The sequence below is a fragment of the Rhinoderma darwinii genome, chromosome 5 (genome assembly GCF_050947455.1).
Source record: "Rhinoderma darwinii isolate aRhiDar2 chromosome 5, aRhiDar2.hap1, whole genome shotgun sequence".
Lineage (NCBI taxonomy): Eukaryota > Metazoa > Chordata > Amphibia > Anura > Rhinodermatidae > Rhinoderma > Rhinoderma darwinii.
In genome coordinates this window covers 235,902,345-235,922,222 of record NC_134691.1, presented here as the reverse complement: position 1 = coordinate 235,922,222, position 19,878 = coordinate 235,902,345, and the positions used below count along the sequence as shown (strand labels likewise).

At 41.2% G+C, this 19,878-nt stretch overlaps 1 protein-coding gene across 4 annotated transcripts in view; it reads left to right on the top strand.

Annotated features, from left to right (window-relative positions):
• The window catches only part of IKZF1 (IKAROS family zinc finger 1), a 232,159-nt gene extending 212,704 nt beyond the window's left edge, over positions 1–19,455 (top strand). For all 4 annotated transcript variants that reach the window (XM_075826995.1, XM_075826998.1, XM_075826994.1 and 1 more), the window contains 2 exons: positions 9,635–9,769; positions 18,418–19,455. In XM_075826995.1, the coding sequence (XP_075683110.1) occupies positions 9,635–9,769; positions 18,418–19,121 (839 nt within the window). In that variant the 3' untranslated portion in view covers positions 19,122–19,455. The remainder of the gene's footprint in view (positions 1–9,634; positions 9,770–18,417) is intronic.
• The last annotated feature ends 423 nt before the right edge of the window (positions 19,456–19,878 follow it).

Genomic DNA, 19,878 nt, shown 5'->3' with positions numbered 1-19,878 from the left:
AGCTACTTCTGTGACGAACTGAAACGTCGCTCACTTGAGGTGAATAAATCCACCCTATTTCATCTATTCTGAAGTCCTGGTGCCGTTACTTTGCTCTATGGTTTTTCTACATTCAATTTGGGGAACTGATTCATCCTCTGGTAGCAAGCACATGGCCTAATATATAGGTATGTTGAAGTGCTGTGTTCATTTGCTTTTGAACTGTGGATAGGATTAGATACAGCAGCTCATTAGACTGTATCACACATGATAGGATTAGATATAGGGCCCAGCAGACTGTATCACACACGATAGGATTAAATATAGGGCCCAGCAGACTGTATCTCGCATGGAAGGATTAGATACAGTGGCTCAGCAGACAGTATCACACATGATAGGATTAGATATAGGGCCCAGCAGACCGTATCACACATTATAGGAGAAACCTATAGAGAAAAGAGGTCAAGTACGCTCAAGATAATATGTGAAAGAAAAACTTCTTTATTAGCAGAAACACAGAAACAAGACCATTAAAACATGAGTCATACAGTGTAAAGTTGGCGTCAGCCCATGTGGTGTACATATATTAGTGGTAGAACATAATGTAAAGAATCAATAGCAAGAATCCGGGATCAATACTGTTGTTGAAGAAACAGTCTTAAATGCATGTGGCTATATGTAACAACACATAAATAAATGGTATAGGAAGCAATTTTTAGGTTGGAACCACCATTGCTTGGTATGTAGGAGTTATGAACAGTGTAAATAGAAATGTGATAACAATAAATATGAATGGAGTAATTCACATATAAGATACACCATACACTGGTGCTGAAAAATGTAAACCGTAAGTATAATTGGTAGCACACAGTAGTATAGTAAGGCAAATACATGCTCATGTTTTAATTGTCTTGTTTCTGTGTTTCTGCTAATAAAGAAGTTTTTCTATCACATATTATCTTGAGCGTACTTGACCTCTTTTCTCTATAGGTTTCTTAGTAATGCTATGGTCAGAGTACCAGGTCATATTGGGTTATATGTGTTATATGTGTGTTCTCCTCATTCCATAGTTATAGCTATTTGTGTTACGTTGATGCTTATAGACACATAAAGACATATATTCTTGGAGTTCACACTAATACTGCTCGTGTACATGTTGGTTATCCACACATTATAGGATTAGATAGAGTGGCCCAGCAGACAATATCACACATGATAGGATTAGCTATAGGGCCCAGCTCGCTGACATTGCAGCTCCAGCGCTGGACCCAGGAAAGGTAAGTATAAGAATTATTTTCCTTTTTTATGTGTTACTAATTATTTTTATGTTTTTTTCGAAGTTCAGTTGTTGGACCACTTCAGATTCGAGGACTACTTCAATAACTGCGTTTTTTTTAATTCTCAATAAAATGGATAACGAGGGTTGTGTGTGGGATTTTTATTTCAATAAAATATTTTATCTATGTCTTTTTTTAAACCTATTACTACCACCTTAGTAATGACTGCTGGCTGATTGACAATGTCCATGAGGCATCATTTATACGAGCGTAATATACGCGCGTGCTTCTCACGCGTGTCGTACGCACCTATATTAGCCTATGGGGCAGTGCAGACAGCGTGAGTGCATTGTGTAAAACTCACGACATGTCCTTTCTTTGTGCGCTGTTTGCGCATCACGCACCTATTGAAGTCAATGGGTGCGTGAAAACCACGCAGGTCACACGGAAGCACTTCCGTGCGAACTGCGTGATTCGCGCATCAGCTGTCAAACTCTGAATGTAAACAGAAAAGCACCATGTGCTTTTCTGTTTACAAACATCAAAATGGAGTGTCATAATGATGGCGGCTGCGCGAAAATCATGCAGCCGCGCATCATACACTGATGACACACGCAGCTGTTAAGTGCATTTTGCGCACGCAAAACGCCGCGTTTTTTGCGTGCGCAAAACGCACACGCTCGTGTAAATCAGGCCTGACTAAGACAGGGCTTAATGTTAGACATGAAGAGGCTAACACTAACCCCCATTATTACCCTGGTACCCACCGCCACCAGGGGTACCGGGAAGAGCCGGGTACGATCCAGTACCCGACCATCTGTAGTGACGGAGGGGCATCGGGGCGGCCGCAGGCTTGTATTATTAAGCTGGGAAAGCCCAAAATCAGTGGCCCTTCCCACCCTGGTAATGCTGCATGCTGCTGCTGTGTTGTATCTGGCTGGTTATAAAAATGGGGGAACCCCACATCGTGCTGTCCAATTATTTATAAAAAAAATGACGTGGTGTCCCCCTATTTTTCATAACCAGCCAGATGCAACGCAGCAGCAGTCCAGCATTACCAGGGTGGGAAGGGCCCCTGTTTTTGGCCTTTCCCAGCCTAATTATACCAGCCTGCGGCCGCCCCAATGCCCGGCCATCACTACAGACGGCCGGGTACTGCATCGTACCCAGCTCTTCCTGGCACCCCTGGTAGCGGTGGGTACCGGGGTAATAATGGGGGTCAGTGTTGGCCTTTTCACCGGCTAACACTAAGCCCCGCCTTGGTAATGGACGCTGTAAATCCGTCAGCGGCCATTAGTAAGTTGGTAGCGATAAAGTTTAAAAAAAATACAGAGACACAGAAAAAATAGATTTATTAAAATAACAAATAAAAAACACAACCCTCATTAACCATTTTATTGAGAATAAAAAAGCGTTCATCGAAGTAGTCCTCGAATACGATGTAGTCCAACGACCAAACCTGTAAAAAAAGACAAAATAAAAAAATTAGTAAGGGCCTGTTCACATCACCGCAGCCCCTCCGTTGAAGGGTTCCGTCGGGTTAACCCCTCAACAGAAAGGCAAACTGAAACCTCTGCTTCGGTTTCCCTCACCACTGATCTCAATGGTGACGGAAACGTTGCTAAAGGTTTCCGTTTGTCACCGCTGTGGCAGGGTTCCGTTGTTTTGCATTGTCGACTGCGCTATTGATTCCGCCAAAACAACGGAACCCATTCATAATGTTGACAAACGGAAACCAATAGCAAAGTTTCCATCACCATTGTGGTGATGAAAATGGAAGCTAAGGAACCTTTACGTTGAGGGGTTAACTCGACGGAACCCCTCAACGGAAGGGCAGCGGTGATGTGAACAGGGCCTTAGATACAGGGCCCATGTGCATGTGTGATACTGTTTGTTGGACCCTGTATCTAAGCCTAAGTTAGTCTTATACAGTATAAGATTACTGTCTGCTGGGGCCCTGTATCTAAGCCTAATACACGTTAAAGGGGTTGTCCAGTCCCTAAACATTGATGGCCTATCCTCAGGATAGGCCATCAATATCTGATGGGTCGGGGTATGACTCCCGGGATCCCCGCCAATCAGCTGTTTTGAAGGGGGTGCAGAGCTCGTACGAGCGCTGCTTCCCCTTTATTTCCCTCACTTGCTCACACTGTGAATCGCTGACACGTCGGGTCGGCGATTCAGTGTGAAAAAGTGACCGAAATGAAGGGGAAGTAGTGCTCGTACGCGCTCTGCACCCCCTTCAAAACAGCTGATTGGCGGGAGTCTCGGGAGTCGGACCCCAACCCATCAGCTTCAGCAAGACAGTGGTATTAAACTTACCCTCCTTTTTGGCCGCAGCGGTGGTCCTCACTTCATCCAGTGTGGGATGTTGTCTGCAGCGCATAGCGTCATGATGTCATGTGCTGCGCACAGTGCTGTGACGTTAGAACCTCCACTGCGCTCCGGAAAGAGGGAGGGTAAGTACTGTCAGTTACTATAGTAACAGGGGCCCAAGTAGTTTATTACATAGGTCCCAGTTACTATAGTAACTTTTCAGTGTTGTGGTGCGGGGGGCCGCGGGCCCTCTGGCTTTGGGGCCCGGGCGCAATTGCTACCACTGCGACCCCTATAGTTACGCCACTGAGCCTATAGTATTAATTTGAATGTGCGTCCTGAGGACGCACATACAAGTGAATGTGGCTGTCGCTAGCACCGGAGCCCCCTCCAGTGCTAGCGATGCCACTGCATCCGCCCGCCGCCCGTGACAGTGCACAGGCTTTAAACTTTACTGAGAGGGTGGACTGTGGAAGGTGCGCTGCTGCGCACCTTATAGGGAACACTGTCTACAACTACCAGTGGGTAAAGGAGGCTTGACCCTCCCAAATCTTTACCTATACTTCCTAGCAAGCCAATTGGTTTATGCATGGTGGTGGTCTACTCATAGACATACCAATCCCTGTCTAGATCTTGAGGCCTTACTACTGGGCTCTTATAGGCCCCTTGTGAACTCACTGTATGGGTTGGCCCCCCTGTCAGGTCATTCCCTCTCAACTCCAATAAACACTACTCTAAAGATCTGGCAGAGCGCCTCGCTGTTATTCCATGGTGAAGAGATGGCCTGGTCATCGGTGACATCCCTGGGTCATGCACTTCTACCCCATATACCAAGACTTCCAGACCCTGAGGAGTCTGCATCTCTGGGTGTTCTGACTTTGGGTGATGTCGTTGTGGAGGGCAAAATAGCACCCGGACCCCGCACCGATTAGTTTCTCCGGCTGCCTTTGGGCACCGGATGTCCATGCCGGAAGCAGATGGCTCCGGTCGCAGAATACCGGCCGAGCTACAGTACTACAGCTCTGCTCCTATTCAAGTGAATAGGAGCAGAGTTGCTGTTCTGCAGCACAGCGTCATCTGCTTCCGGCTATGAATACTGCATACCTTTCATAACATCTGGCGCCCGGAGGCAGTCGGAGCAGCTAAACGGTGCGGGATCTGGGTGTCGGACCCCCACAGATCATATACTGATGACCTATCCTGTGGATAGGTCATCAGTTGTCTGTGCCTGGACAACCCCTTTAATAGTAATCTCCCTTTTTTTAAGCTTACATATGAAGGCTGCCTGGATAAGTTTATGAAAATATGGCAACATGGGTTAGCTAACCCGCATACTAACCATTAGGTTCTGGTAGGCTTGCTATTGCTCTCCTTGCCAAGGACTGCCTCTGTGTCCTCTGGTCCTCTTCATCCTCCATCGGGAATTTGTTTTAGACTGCATTATTCCTATTTCTTTTCCTTTCTGTATTGAAAAGCTGTATTTTAGGTTTTTTGTTGTTTCATGTATTATATACACTACCGTTCAAAAGTTTGGGGTCACCCAGACAATTTTGTGTTTTCCAAGAAAACTCACACTTATATTTATCAAATGAGTTGCAAAATTACTAGAAAATATAGTCAAGACATTGACAAGGTTAGAAATAATGATTTTTATTTGAAATAATAATTTTCTCCTTCAAACTTTGCTTTTGTCAAAGAATGCTCCATTTGCAGCAATTACAGCATTGCAGACCTTTGCCATTCTAGCTGTTAATTTGCTGAGGTAATTGGGAGAAATTTCACCCCATGCTTCCAGAAGGCCCTCCCACAAGTTGGATTGGCTTGATGGGCACTTCTTGCGTACCATACGGTCAAGCTGCTCCCACAACAGCTCTATGGGGTTGAGATCTGGTGACTGCGCTGGCCACTCCATTACAGATAGAATACCAGCTGCCTGCTTCTTCCCTAAATAGTTCTTGCATAATTTGGAGGTGTGCTTTGGGTCATTGTCCTGTTGTAGGATGAAATTGGCTCCAATCAAGCGCTGTCCACAGGGTATGGCATGGCGTTGCAAAATGGAGTGATAGCCTTCCTTATTCAAAATCCCTTTTACCTTGTACAAATCTCCCACTTTACCAGCACCAAAGCAACCCCAGACCATCACATTACCTCCACCATGTGTAATGACGGGGTAGGGAGACAGACAGGTGAGCCCTAATCTACCCGCCACTCAGTCCCTGCCTACTTGCACGGCCCGTCCTAGGCGACGGCGTACAACTGGGCGACGGTCCCTAGGCTCAATATGTGCACGACAGACAAAAAGACAAGGGTACACAGAAGCTAAGGGAAATAGGGCAGTTGCCCATGGCAACACCGTGAGCAACAAGCGTAGAGAATGAGCCGAGTCAAACCAGGAGTGAATGAGGTACCAAACGCAGAGCAGGAGCGTAGTCAGTAAAGCCGGGGTCAAAATGAAGCAAGGTCAATAATAATAGCAGGAGCAGCAGAGCCAGGAAACAGGATAGAATCACAGGCAAAGACAAGCAGGAAATGAAGGTATAAATAGACCGAGGGCGGGAGCTAGAACCGTCTGGCCAGGCTGTGATAGGTTCTCTCACTCCTGAGCCTACCAGCCTGAGTGGTAGCAGATCGAGTCACTCTATCAGACCTAGGAGCAGGTGCAGACTGATAAACCACGGGCGTCGACACAGCTGTGTCTGGCAGATCCTTTACACCATGCTTGACAGATGGCATCAGGCACTCTTCAGCATCTTTTCAGTTGTTCTGCGTCTCACAAATGTTCTTCTGTGTGATCCAAACACCTCAAACTTCGATTCGTCTGTCCATAACACTTTTTTCCAATCTTCCTCTGTCCAATGTCTGTGAGCTTTTGCCCATATTAATCTTTTCCTTTTATTAGCTAGTCTCAGATATGGCTTTTTCATTGCCACTCTGCCCTGAAGGCCAGCATCCCGGAATCGCCGCTTCACTGTAGACGTTGACACTGGCGTTTTGCGGGTACTATTTAATGAAGCTGCCAGTTGAGGACCTGTGAGGCGTCTATTTCTCAAACTAGAGATTCTAATGTACTCTAATGCTCAGTTGTGCAGCGGGGCCTCCCACTTCTCTTTCTACTCTGGTTAGAGCCTGTTTGTGCTGTCCTCTGAAGGGAGTAGTACACACCGTTTTGGAAATCTTCAGTTTCTTGGCAATTTCTCGCATGGAATAGCCTTCATTTCTAAGAACAAGAATAGACTGTCGAGTTTGACATGAAAGCTCTCTTTTTCTAGCCATTTTGAGAGTTTAATCGAACCCACAAATGTAATGCTCCAGATTCTCAACTAGCTCAAAGGAAGGTCAGTTTTATAGCTCCTCTAAACAGCAAAACTGTTTACAGCGGTGCTAATATAATTGCACAAGGGTTTTCAAGTGTTTTCTAATGATCCATTAGCCTTCTAACGAAGTTAGCAAACACAATGTACCATTAGAACACTGGAGTGATGGTTGCTGGAAATGGGCCTCTATACACCTATGTAGATAATGCATTAAAAACCAGACGTTTGCAGCTAGAATAGTCATCTAGCACATTAACAATGTATAGAGTGTATTTCTGATTAATTTAATGTTATCTTCATTGAAAAAAACTGTGCTTTTCTTTCAAAAATAAGGAAATTTCTAAGTGACTCTAAACTTTTGAACGGTAGTGTATGTCACTTCAAGATTCTGTATATCCATATATTTTGTCTGTTACAAACAAACATTGGCCTCATGTACCTGGGTACCTTGTAATACTCTTTACACCAATTAACTGTACGTTTATCTTTTATGTACCTGTGTGTTTTTTTGTGAGGTCTTCTTAAAATTTACCTTTAAAAAAACAGAAATGCTTAAAAGGGAGTCTGCATGTATGTTTTAGGCTAACAAACGTCTGGCACCGCTATTTAGCCATAGGGAAAAGGAAGATGTACATACCAGTGAGGTGGATCATAGGGCTTGCATCAGAGTAAAAAATAACTTTTATTCCGCCGTGTGTCGTATGCTTATTAGGGTGGCGTTTGCTCCAAACACTCTCCACACTATCCTGTGCAGTTGATAGATGGCTCTGCTTGTCTTCATCAGCATACAACAGAGCTGATGGCAGAGGGAAGTATTTGAGCTCTAGATGCCGGACAATTCCTAGTTTGACGGACACTCCAACCTAACTAGCTAATGATATGCAGTGGAAGAATAGCCATCTTTTACCCTGATGCAAGCCTTATGATCCATCTCACTGGTGTGTACATTTTCCTTTACCCTTTCGCTAACCAGCAATGCCAGACGTTGGTTAGCGTAAAATGTGCTGATTACCTTTAATTTTTGGCATGGTGTTAAATTTGAGACCAGATATAGTACTCAGTAGTGCTGGGCTAACTACATGATGTCGCTACAGAAGATTACTACATAGTGTGTAGTGTGTGGCAACAGCTGATCAGACAATGTTAAATCTCAAAAGTTGTTGACCATGATCTTGTTAGCATATGTGATGATGAGCCTACACAGCATACATGGTTTTACTGCATGTTTCGGCTCAGTTTTGCAATGTGCTTTTCCGCCAAGCAACTTGTATAGGTAAAGCACATTCTTACAATGTGCAACTGTATGTACGGGCACCCTTAGGGCTCATTCAGACGAGCGTGTATATCGTCCGTGTGACGGCCGTTAAAACAATGGCCATCACACAGACTCATGTATTTCAATGAGGCCGTTCACACGACCGTTGTTTCAACGGAGCGTATGAAGGATACATTAAAAAAAAGGACATATCCTATTTTCCTGCGAGTCACGCATCCCTCCATAGACTCTAGTCTATGGTGGAATCCGTGACAACGCATCCCACACGGGTGCACCTCGGACGTGGAAAACTGAAGTTTTCACGTCAGAGGCTAGCTATGCTCGTCTGAATTTATCCTAAAAGACCATTTGGATATGTTTTGTTAGACTAGGTGGAGTTCTTTTCCTTTTATTACAAACATGCATGACCAAACAGAACAGAGATCTTAATACTTAGGTTCTCCTGTGTATTTGCCAGTGTTTAATCAGCTTAAATATTATTTTACCCTGTTAAAATAGCTAGTTTGGTAATCAATGACGCTTTTAACAATATTGCCTGCAAATTCTATTATGACCTTGCCAAGTATATAAGCAATTAGTTTGATACTACGTTATTCAGTAGTTGCCTATACGCTAATTCCTCACCTACAAGTTGTGACGTGAGACAAAGATGTAAATTAAATATTAGAGCACGCCACCAATTTGCGGCCAAGCAGATCTAACCACGTAAGTTTCCCACTGCCTCTTGTTTGCCTGCTTTGTCTTATTTTCAAACCTTCTTGAATTTCGATGCCTCTAGTGTTTCCAAACCATGCATATAAACCAGCTATGCTTATGTGTTGCCACCAAATGTCACCAGTGGCCTGCCACACATAATTGTAACATAACAATACAGCATATTTAAGTGTTTCACCATACGTAAAGCTGTTTTTAGCCTAGAATTTACACTTCTGCTAGTATCTGCAAAGACTAACGTAATTCAAAGATGTTATATGTAACATGATAGATACAAGAGAGTGAGATCACACAAAACGGTTTCTTTTCCACCCTCTAAGAAGAACTGAACTGAATACCACTGAAACTTGGCACAATAGAGCAAACGCATTTCTCAAAGTATCGAAGACTATTATAAGTCTAGTAGAGTTTCCTAGTTTCAGTGTTAGTATCAATTAACTTACTGGACGATTTACATAGAGTAGTTAACACCATGGCATACAATCCTTTATTGCTAAAAACATACAGTAAAGTCTGTTTGTTGTGTTTCCATGTTTTGTGTCATCTTTTTTAGTATATATTTTTGATTAGAAATGGAAAAAGACTGATCCCAGTTGCAGCCCAGAATGTTCATGCTGATTATGTAACCCAGATTAATGATAGATATTACCCTTCTCCAATTATTATCTGCAGCTGATCAAATACTTCACACATGTCACTGACTTGTGTTTTACTTAAGAGCTGTATTTTTTGACAACATTTATTTCCTTTTATTATAGCAATAAAAGAAGAGACCAGTCACACTGAAATGGCAGAAGACCTATCTAAGCTTGGGTCTGAAAGATCTCTTGTTTTGGACAGACTTGCAATTAATGTTGCCAAACGTAAGAGCTGTATGCCTCAGAAATTTGTTGGTAAGAGTTTGTAGCCTTAATTTACCTTTAGTGTAATACCCAAACAACACAACTAATAATTGGATTTGGTAGTTCAAAGGAAAATGGATCAGAATTTCAAATATCTGAATACTTCAAATACAACTGGTCTCCAACATGCAGCAAAATAAGTTTAGTATCTAGATCTACCCTTTAGATCACTAACAAAAGATTGCCGAAAACTTTGCATATTGCGTCAGCAGCTTTCATTCATCCATTAATATACAACTACTATGAATATATAATATAGTAAAATGCACTAACATACTTTCAGATTAAATCAGGTAAATTTAATGAACAAATCCTCATAGATTCTAACAAGGAAGGTAAAATGTTGTCATTTCAAACTTTTGTCAATACAATTCAAGTATTGCTTATATAGCGACAGAGTTTTGAACAAAGAAAAACGACTATGAACTCGATTCCTTTATTGGCGGCAGGTAAATTCACCGCTAGAATTTGACCTACTGTGCAGTGCCTTTCGCTGGGATCAATTGCGTGAGCAACCAGCTAAATCAATTGGACAGTATTTGCCATAAATATTTATTTAAACAGCAGCAGAAAAAAGAGCAACATTTCAAACCATAGTAAGACCCTGCTGTTACTATGGTTTGAAACATTGCTCTTTTTGCTATGGTTGTATGACCAATGAATACTGTGGTCCACAAACTTCTGTAAGGATTGAACAGAACGGAGAGGGCTTATGCGATACAAGGCGATGGGATACCAATCCACATCCTTTCTTTCTTTGGCTTTTCTTTTGCCTCTGTCACAGTTTTTACATACAGCAATTACCCTCACATGGCAGTGTACAATTTGTCACTCATCCCTGGTTCTTGTGTACATTAAAGTGATACGTCTTTCTATAGGTCGTTTTATAAATTCGATGGGAGAACAGGGGTTGACAATTGAGAGGAAAGAGGCACAAAGCCTATGTTCTTGCTTTAAAGTGCCACTGTTATAAGCCAGACACACTTTAAATAAGGGCCTCTATAAGATCCTCATAAAGGGTTAAACTAGAGGGAGCTACAAGGTTCTTCTATAATACATTCAGAATAGTCTATAAAATGCTTGTAAAGGGCTAAACTAGATAGTTCTAAAAGGTGCCCATATAGAAAATTTTGACACTTTTGCAACTTGCAAGTTACCGCGACACTACAGTCCCAAGAAGTCCAGCAGCTTTGAGTCCTTGGGACTGTGGCGTCACGGTTGCAGCAACTTGCGGGTCGCAAAACAACCACTTTGACTTTTATTACCTGTGATGCAGGCAGGGCGAGACAGCAATCTTTGGACGCGTGACCTGTGACATGGCCAATTCTGCCGTGTAGCCCTAGCCTTAGTAATCTGCATTATTTGCAATTCCCTAATATGCTTTCATTAGCATCAGAAATGAGTCAAAAGCAGAGCATCCCCTCAACAAGCTAGTGTATTGACTGTTTCCAGGAAACCTTAGAGAATTTGATTTCCCGCTTGCTACCTTTTACATTTCTGGGTCGTTCTTGTTTAATAAAGGAAATATTCTGCAGATAATAGTATTTTAGAAAATGTGTTGTTGTTTTTTAGAAGCTTTATCCTTTTCCCCTTGTTTCCTGTTTTTAAAAACAATCGAAATGCATGTAAGGGCTTATTTACACTCATAGACTTAAGGCTATTGAGGAATCCGTGAAAACGGGCAAAAATAGGACGTCCTATTTTTTAACGGCCTGTTCACGTGGCTTGTTAATAAAAAACGTCCGCCTGAATAGCCCCACAGAAGTACATTTATTTTAATGCAGCCGTGTGACAGCCGTAAAAAAAAAAGAACGATTATCCCGTTCGTGTAAATAAGGCCTACAACTTGCATTTACAGTAAAAAAAAAAAAAACAAGATTGATTTTATCATTGGAGACTGGTTTAGTGCTTTGTAAAAACTGCACAAGAAGATTCCGAGCAACAAATAACTTGAATCAGAGAAGGAAAATATAAAATAAAAGCCAATTAAATTAAACAAATGAAATGCAATTTTAACTGATAATATTGTACAAAGTATTTTCATTAAGCTTTACTATTTTTAATTTCCTAGAGATACACTTGTATAGTTGTACCGCTCATGATAAATGTCTCTGAAAACTCTCTGAGTCTCAACTAATGTTTATGTGCTCCACTTTACAGAATTCTGTCTATAAATTGCTCTACGCCTAGCTTACACAGTGAAGTTTACAGTGCAGTTTTTGCATACAGTTTTTTTTAGGCAAAACCAGTATTAAAACAAAAAACAGTATAAATTATGTCCTGTAAACTTTACTTTTCTATAGGATTTCAATAAAAATAAAAATATGCAGTATACAAAAACTGCAATGTGTTAGAACAAGGCCATAGCCAAGTATTATAGCTGTGATTAATAAGCTAAACCTTTATCACATCAATGCAGCTGTCCTAGGACCTCCTAAACATAGTGGGGGGGGGGGGTCTTCGTGTTTCCAAAAACGCATGAAAAAAACACCAGTCTTCTGAAGGGTTTTTAAAGGGGTTGTCCAGTCATAAGAAGTTTATGGCCTATCCTCAGTATATCCTATCCTAGGCCATCAACATCTGAACGTTAGGGTTTCCAACTCCCTACACCCCCGCTTATTAGCTGTTTTGATCTGCCGGGAAGCGGATTTCTTATGACTGGACAACCCCTTTAATGGTATTTTACATGCATTTATGCCGGCGGTTTTGTTTTGTATCATTTTGTACATGTATTTTTCCTGGCGTCTTTGAAGTTCAATTGAGAAGCCTATAAAGCAAAACGACAGAAAAGACATCATACCTAGAGCATTCTGTGATTTCAAAAAAATGCTACAATAACACCACAAAGCAGAGTAAGGCTTTTTCTCAAGCTTCACTATAAACTGAAAACGCTATGTGTGAAACTGGCCAACAAAAATACATAATTCAAAAGTGTATATTTGATGCCAAAGATTAGATCGGATCCAGTCCTATGAGATCAGGAAAACACTTCCAAAAGTCTTCCTTGGGAAAGATGTTCCTGATCTCACATGACCAGATCCTGTTCAATACTTGGCACAAAATATACGGCTTCTGCACTTGAGTGATAGTGCAGTTGTTAGTGGTCAACACATTGATAAAATCTTCTCCCATGTACACACCCTTCCCTAACAGAAATTGTCAACCTGAGAGTAAGGGGCCTTTTACACTGGCCGACACTCAGCTGGTGCAGCGAGCGCCGATCAACGAGAAATCGTTGATCGGCGCTCGCTTGCTCCAATCACACGGAGCTATGGATGGGGACAAGTGCTCGTCCCCATACATTATTATCATGTCGGCAGCGTGTCTTCCTGTTTACATAGGGAGATGCACTGCCGACAACGATAATATTTTACTTTTTTAAAACTATACGATCAGCAGATTATTGAGCGTTTGCTTGTTCATCTGCTGATCGCTGCCCTGTTTACACAGGGCAATTATCGGGAACAAGCGTTAGATGAATGATTATCGCTCAGTGTAAAACCCCCTTAAGGGCTCATGCTCTGTTTAGAGTGGAGGAATGACTTTCCTGATTTAACAGGACAGGATTCAATCCGTCCTTGGCTCTATACATGTGGCTACTGCATGAAGTTCCAAATGCATGGAGCCTAATGCAAATAGAGGATGGATATATTAGAAAGAGATTTTTTTGTTATCAAATTGACTGACAGCCAGAAAACTTTTCTAAAAAAATGTAATCTAGCATTAGGTTGGTCACAGGGGATCAAGAGAAGGCATAGTTACTAAATGGGTTCTTTAGCTCTGTGTATATACAACAGAAGAAAGAGCAGCTCATGTAGGCAGTGTCAGTGCTGTTAATACATCAATTAATTTACTGAAGGTAGATGTGTTCCAAGAGAAGTTAAATAAAATAAATTTGCACAAGGCTCCGGGACCAGATGGGTTATACCCAAGAGTTCTTAAAGAATTTAAAGGAGTTTTCCCATGAGAGACATTTATGACACATCCACAAGCTATGTCATAAATGTCAGATAGATGCGGGTCCAACCTCTGGGACCCGCAGCTATCTCCAGAACGGGGCCCCCTAAACCCCATTCAACCGTTCTGTGTTGCGGCTGAATGAGGTTCATTTCCGACCATAAAAAAACGTTATATGGTCATGAGTTACGTAAACAGCATAACTTGCTGAGCTACGCTGTTTCCGTAACTCTCATAGAACTTAATGGTAGTTACGGAAACAGCGTAGCACGCATGCTACGCTGCTTCTGTAACTGCCATTCACTACTATTGGAGTTACGGAAACAGCTTAGCTCAGAGAATTATGCGGTTTACGTAACTCACGACCATATAACGTTTTTCATTGTCGGAAAACACTTCATTCATCCGCAACACACAGCGGCTGAACGGGGTTTAGGGGCCACCTGTTCTGGAGATAGCTGCGGGTCCCAGAGGTTGGACCCGCATCTATCTGACATTTATGACATATCCTGTGGATATGTCATAAATGTCCTTCATGGCAAAAACCCCTTTAATTCAGTTATTTCTGTCGTCCTCTTCATAACATTCAGAGATTCTCTATTTTTGCAGATGACACCAAGCTATGTAATATAGTTCAGTCTATGGAAGATGTTCATAAATTACAAGCCGATTTGGACACACTGTGTTTGGGCATCCACTTGGCACATGAGGTTTAATGTAGATAAATGTAAAGTTATGCACCTGGGTACCAACAATCTGCATGCATCATATGTCCTAGGGGGAGCTACGTTGGGAGAGTCACTTGTTGAGAAGGATCTCGGTGTACTTGTAGATCATAAACTAAATAACAGCATGCAGTGTCAATCAGCTGCTTCTAAGGCTAGCAGGATATTGTCGCGTATTAAAAAAGGCATGGACTCGCGGGACAGGGATGTAATATTACCACTTTACAAAGCATTAGTGAGGCCTCATCTAGAATATGCAGTTCAGTTCTGGTCTCCAGTTCATAGAAAGGATGCCCTGGAGTTGGAAAAAACACAAAGAAGAGCAACGAAGCTAATAAGGGGCATGGATAATCTAAGTTACGAGGAAAGATTAAAATAATTAAACATATCTAGCCAGGAAAAGAGACAACTAAGGGGGGACATGATTAACTTATATAAATATATTAATGGCACATACAAAAAATATGGTGAAATCCTGTTCCATGTAAAACCCCCTCAAAAAACAAGGGAGCACTCCCTCCGTCTGGAGAAAAAAAGGTTCAAGCTTCAGGGGCGACAAGGCTTCTTTACAGTGAGAACTGTGAGTCTATGGAATAGCCTACCGCAGGAGCTGGTCACAGCAGGGACAGTAGATGGCTTTAAAAAAGGCTTAGATAATTTCCTAGAATGAAAAATTTCAGCTCCTATGTCAATGTGTAGAATTCATATTTCATCCCATCCCTTGGTAAGGTTATGTGCACACGTAGTGTTTTCAGCCGTTTTTCGGGCCGTAAACTTCCAGAAAAAATCGGAAGCAGAACGCCTACAAACATCTGCCGATTGATTTCAATGGGAAATACGGCATTCTGTTCCAACGTGGCGTTTTTTAGCCGTCACTTCTTCAGCCGTTTTTGGAGCCATTTTTCATAGACTCTATAGAAAAACAGCTCCAAAAACAGCCATAAAAAATGCAGCGAAAATCGCGAGTAGCTTAAAAAACATCTGAAAATCAGGGGCTGTTTTCACTTGAAAACAGCTCCGTATTTTCGTTCGTTTTTTATTTTGTGTGTGCACATACCCTTAAACATGATGGACATGTGTCTTTTTTCAACCGTACTATGTAATGAAGACACAAGGATTTTTATGTATTTTTTCAAAAGTACATGCAAGACCAGAGATGTGAAGATTTTACCTAGGCATCCGTTAAGCAACTCCCAGCATTTATAGCTCTGCTCAGTTAGCGGTTTATATTCAGCCTTGCTAACCACGTAACCAGCCCAGTATTTTCCAGCACAGATGAACCCAAGTGTTTCCTGTCTTGTCTAATTTTACTGCTCTGGTTATGTGTAGTTTATCTCCTTCAGCTAACAAACACAGTTTAGGAAGCCACAACAGTAATAAAGTGCTATGAATTTAGAAACTTAAATGTGTCATCTTCTCACTTCTAACACTTTGTCTTAAATGTCTTTAAGCAAACTGGAAAAATATTGTGTGTTCTTTTAATAGAACATGTAAAAATATATAGTTATTTCACCCACAATGTGACTAGAAATAATGCACAGATAACTGAATTTACTGAACTGCTGTTTCACCAGATATACACATGGCAGCAAGGCAGTGTGGTGCAGTTTTTGATACAATCTTTTTTTTATAGCCTTATATACCAATATCACAGCCATATCATGATATATATATATATATATATATATATATATATCATAGGTTCACCTAATACATTTTTTATTTAAAAGGAGAACTATCAGAAGTGTTATATAAACGACCCACAAAGAATGTGAACATTTTTTAATATAGTTAAGTGTTTGTTGTAGTAAAGTTACAGCAATTGCACTACTCATGGGTCTTCTTGACTATACTTCCAATTTTGTCTATAGGTTTTGCACAAGGGAGATTTTAGATCTGAATCACTATTTAGATCAATGGTCACATCATAACTAGCTGGATTATCAACAGTTATGTGTGGACACAGATAAGCGCAGTTCTGATCAAGTCAAAGTGGATCCACTCAGAACCGAGCTTCAAAATCATTCAGGAGTACACAGGAGCTGCTCTCAGCCAAGCCGTCAGTGTTGCTCAGAGCAGCTTTCTGCAGCTTCTATGTACTGTGATACATAGAACTGCAGAAGTGAAACAGTGATTTTTTTTATTTTTAATAAAAGTCAATTACAAAAGTGATTTTTATCACTAAATAAAGGCATTGCAAAATAAATATATATAAATATATATATATATAGCTAAAGATAGAAGAGAATTCTGCTCCCCTATGCGTGCAGTGCATAGAAGACATGATAGCCATTAGGCGCTGCCCACTAGCTCAGAGAAAACTGAAAATTAGAGATAGAGCCTGCAAAAGAGAAACTGCTAAAAAATGTAGAATACAAGTCATATAATGGCCAGAAATAGTGTTATTCCTCATGTACACACATATGACAGCTTATTCTGAAATGTCACCTGAAAGTGTAGGTACACTTTAAGGGCATGCCCAGACGTGGCGGAATTCTTCCGCAACTGTCCGCATCAATGCCGCACAGAATCTGCGTTGCAGATTCTGTTGCGGATCTGCCCAAAATGGGCAATAAATTGATGCGGACTAGCCGCTGCGTATTGAGGTGAAAGTACTTCCCTTCTCTCTATCAGTGCAGGATAGAGAGAAGGGACAGCACTTTCCCTAGTGAAAGTAAAAGAATTTCATACTTACCGGCCGTTGTCTTGGTGACGCGTCCCTCTTTCGGCATCCAGCCCGACCTCCCTGGATGACGCGGCAGTCCATGTGAACGCTGCAGCCGTCACTTGGACTGAAACGTCATCCTGGGAAGCCGGACTGGAGGAAGAAACAGGGAGTTCTCGGTAAGTATGAACTTTTTTTACAGGTTGATGTATATTGTGATCGGTAGTCACTGTCCAGGGTGCAGAAACAGTTACTGCCAATCGCTTAACTCTTTCAGCACCCTGGACAGTGACTATTTACTGATGTCGCCTAGCAACGCTCCCGTAATTACGGGTGCACACACGTAGTCACCCGTAATTACGGGTGCACACACGTAGTCACCCGTAATTATGGGTGCACACACGTAGTCACCCGCAATTACGGGAGCCCCATTGACTTCCTCAGTCTGGCTGTAGACCTAGAAATACATAGATCCAGCCAGAATGAAGAAATATCATGTTAAAAAAACAATACGCTCCGCAGCACACATAACATCTACATTACATATGCGGACTTCATTGCGGAATTTTGAATCTCCCTTGAAGTCAATGGAGAAATTCCGCAATGAGTCCGCAACCAGTCCGCCACACGTCCGCAACAACCATTGTATGCTGCGGACACCAAATTCCACACCACAGCCTATGCTCCGCAGCGGAATTGTCCGCAACGTGTAAACAAACCCAACCACAAAGCTGTGGAAGGCAATGGAGAAACGGGTCCGCTGCGGAGTGTCCGCATCGGAATTCCAGAGCAAATCCGCTACGTGTGGCCATGCCCTAAAGGTACTTTTTTTTCTTACTGGCTTTGAGGGAACACTAGGTTATGTCAGTCGGTAAATCTTTGAGACAGAAGTCTGTTATGACCATGTCGTCCTTCAGAAGTACTTTCTCCTTAGGAATACTGGTTCAAATGCATATTGAGAAATTGTTCTGCATGATTGACACTTTATTCTACATAAAGTTATGTAAAAACACTGATGATTAAACTTTTTTTCAGGAATTATGTAGATTTTTTTTCTACAAAAAACATATTTTCATTAAACCAAGTAATGCAAGTAGGGACACTTTTTAAGTACATTTTAGACATGTTGTAAATATAAGCAATTTGACTTTTTTTTATGTAGTCCTTTTATAAAATGTACCATATGAACTATAAAGAATGACACGTATATTCAAAAGTAAAGGCTTTTAATAGTAAAGAAAGATAACACAAAATTGAATGTATATACATAACTAATGATATGTTTTTCTTAGGTGAGAAACGTCTGTCAGACCTGCCATATGATGCCAACAGTAATTATGAGAAGGAGAATGAAATAATGCAGACACATGTAATGGATCAGGCCATCAATAATGCAATTACATACTTAGGTGCAGAATCATTGCGACCACTGGTTCAGACACCACCAGGTGGCTCTGAAGTGGTAGCATCTATGAACCCAATGTATGCCCTACATAAAACCCATGCTGATGTTGCATCTCACACCAACCAGGCAGCCCATGAAAGTGCAGTCGAAAACCTACTGTTACTTTCCCAGGTTAAATCCATTTCTTCTGAGAAAGAAGTTTCCCCAAGTAACAGCTGTCAAGATTCCACAGACACTGAAAGCAACAATGAGGAAAGAGGAGGACTAATATATCTGACCAGTCACATAGCACCCCATGCCAGAAATGGGCTGTCTGTAAAAGAAAATAAGCCATTTGATGTGTATAGAGCTGCCAATGACAATTTACAAGATGCTTTTAAAGTTATCAGCAGTAACGGGGAGGCAGTAAAAGTCCACAAATGTGAGCACTGTCGAGTTCTCTTCTTGGATCACGTGATGTACACCATCCACATGGGCTGTCATGGATTTCGTAATCCATTTGAGTGCAATATGTGTGGTTACCAGAGCCATGATAGATATGAGTTTTCATCGCATATTACCCGAGGTGAACACCGTCTTAACATGGGTTGAGCCAAAGTTAACTCTACTGTGATTTTAATGTTCCACACAGGAGAATTTCCAGGCAGCGTCTATGAACCTAACAATGAATATGGAGACTTACCACTTACTACAGCAAACAATTGAACTACTTTTTTCATTGAGAGAGCATGCATTTTTTTTTTTATAAGATTTTTATCGTTACTGTAACATGGTGCCTCATTTTTGAGTATCATGTTTTTGGAGATCTTTTAAAAAGTGTTTGTATTAAGAACTTCCATCATTGTTTATAGTTAGCATCTATCCATTTTACGCTTCTATAATAATATATATGGAACTAAAATAGATTTTTGGGGCATTCCTAAGCAGAATAAAGAGTTTGTATTAATAATTTTTGCAAATGTTAGTTTTATGCTAATAGCATACAGACATGGGAATTGTTAATGGGAATAGTTCCCATGTTAATTGTTAGTTAATTGTTATGGAACATGATAATATTTAAGGCAACATACAATACATAACAGTATAACATGCGCATAAATATAAGGTTACGGCTAAAAGCATTTCTTTATAAAACTGACAAATAATTGTATAATATGGGCTTATTTATAGGTTCTGATGTAAACATTATTTTTAAGGAGCTTTATTGTCATTTTGTATGCTTCTAAAATTCTGACTACCAGCAGTAGTGTTATAACTACATTCTTGTACATAATCACAAACGATCCTAACAATGTATAGACTATTCATAGGGGTGTTTCTTGTATATATTTCACTATTTTACAAACCT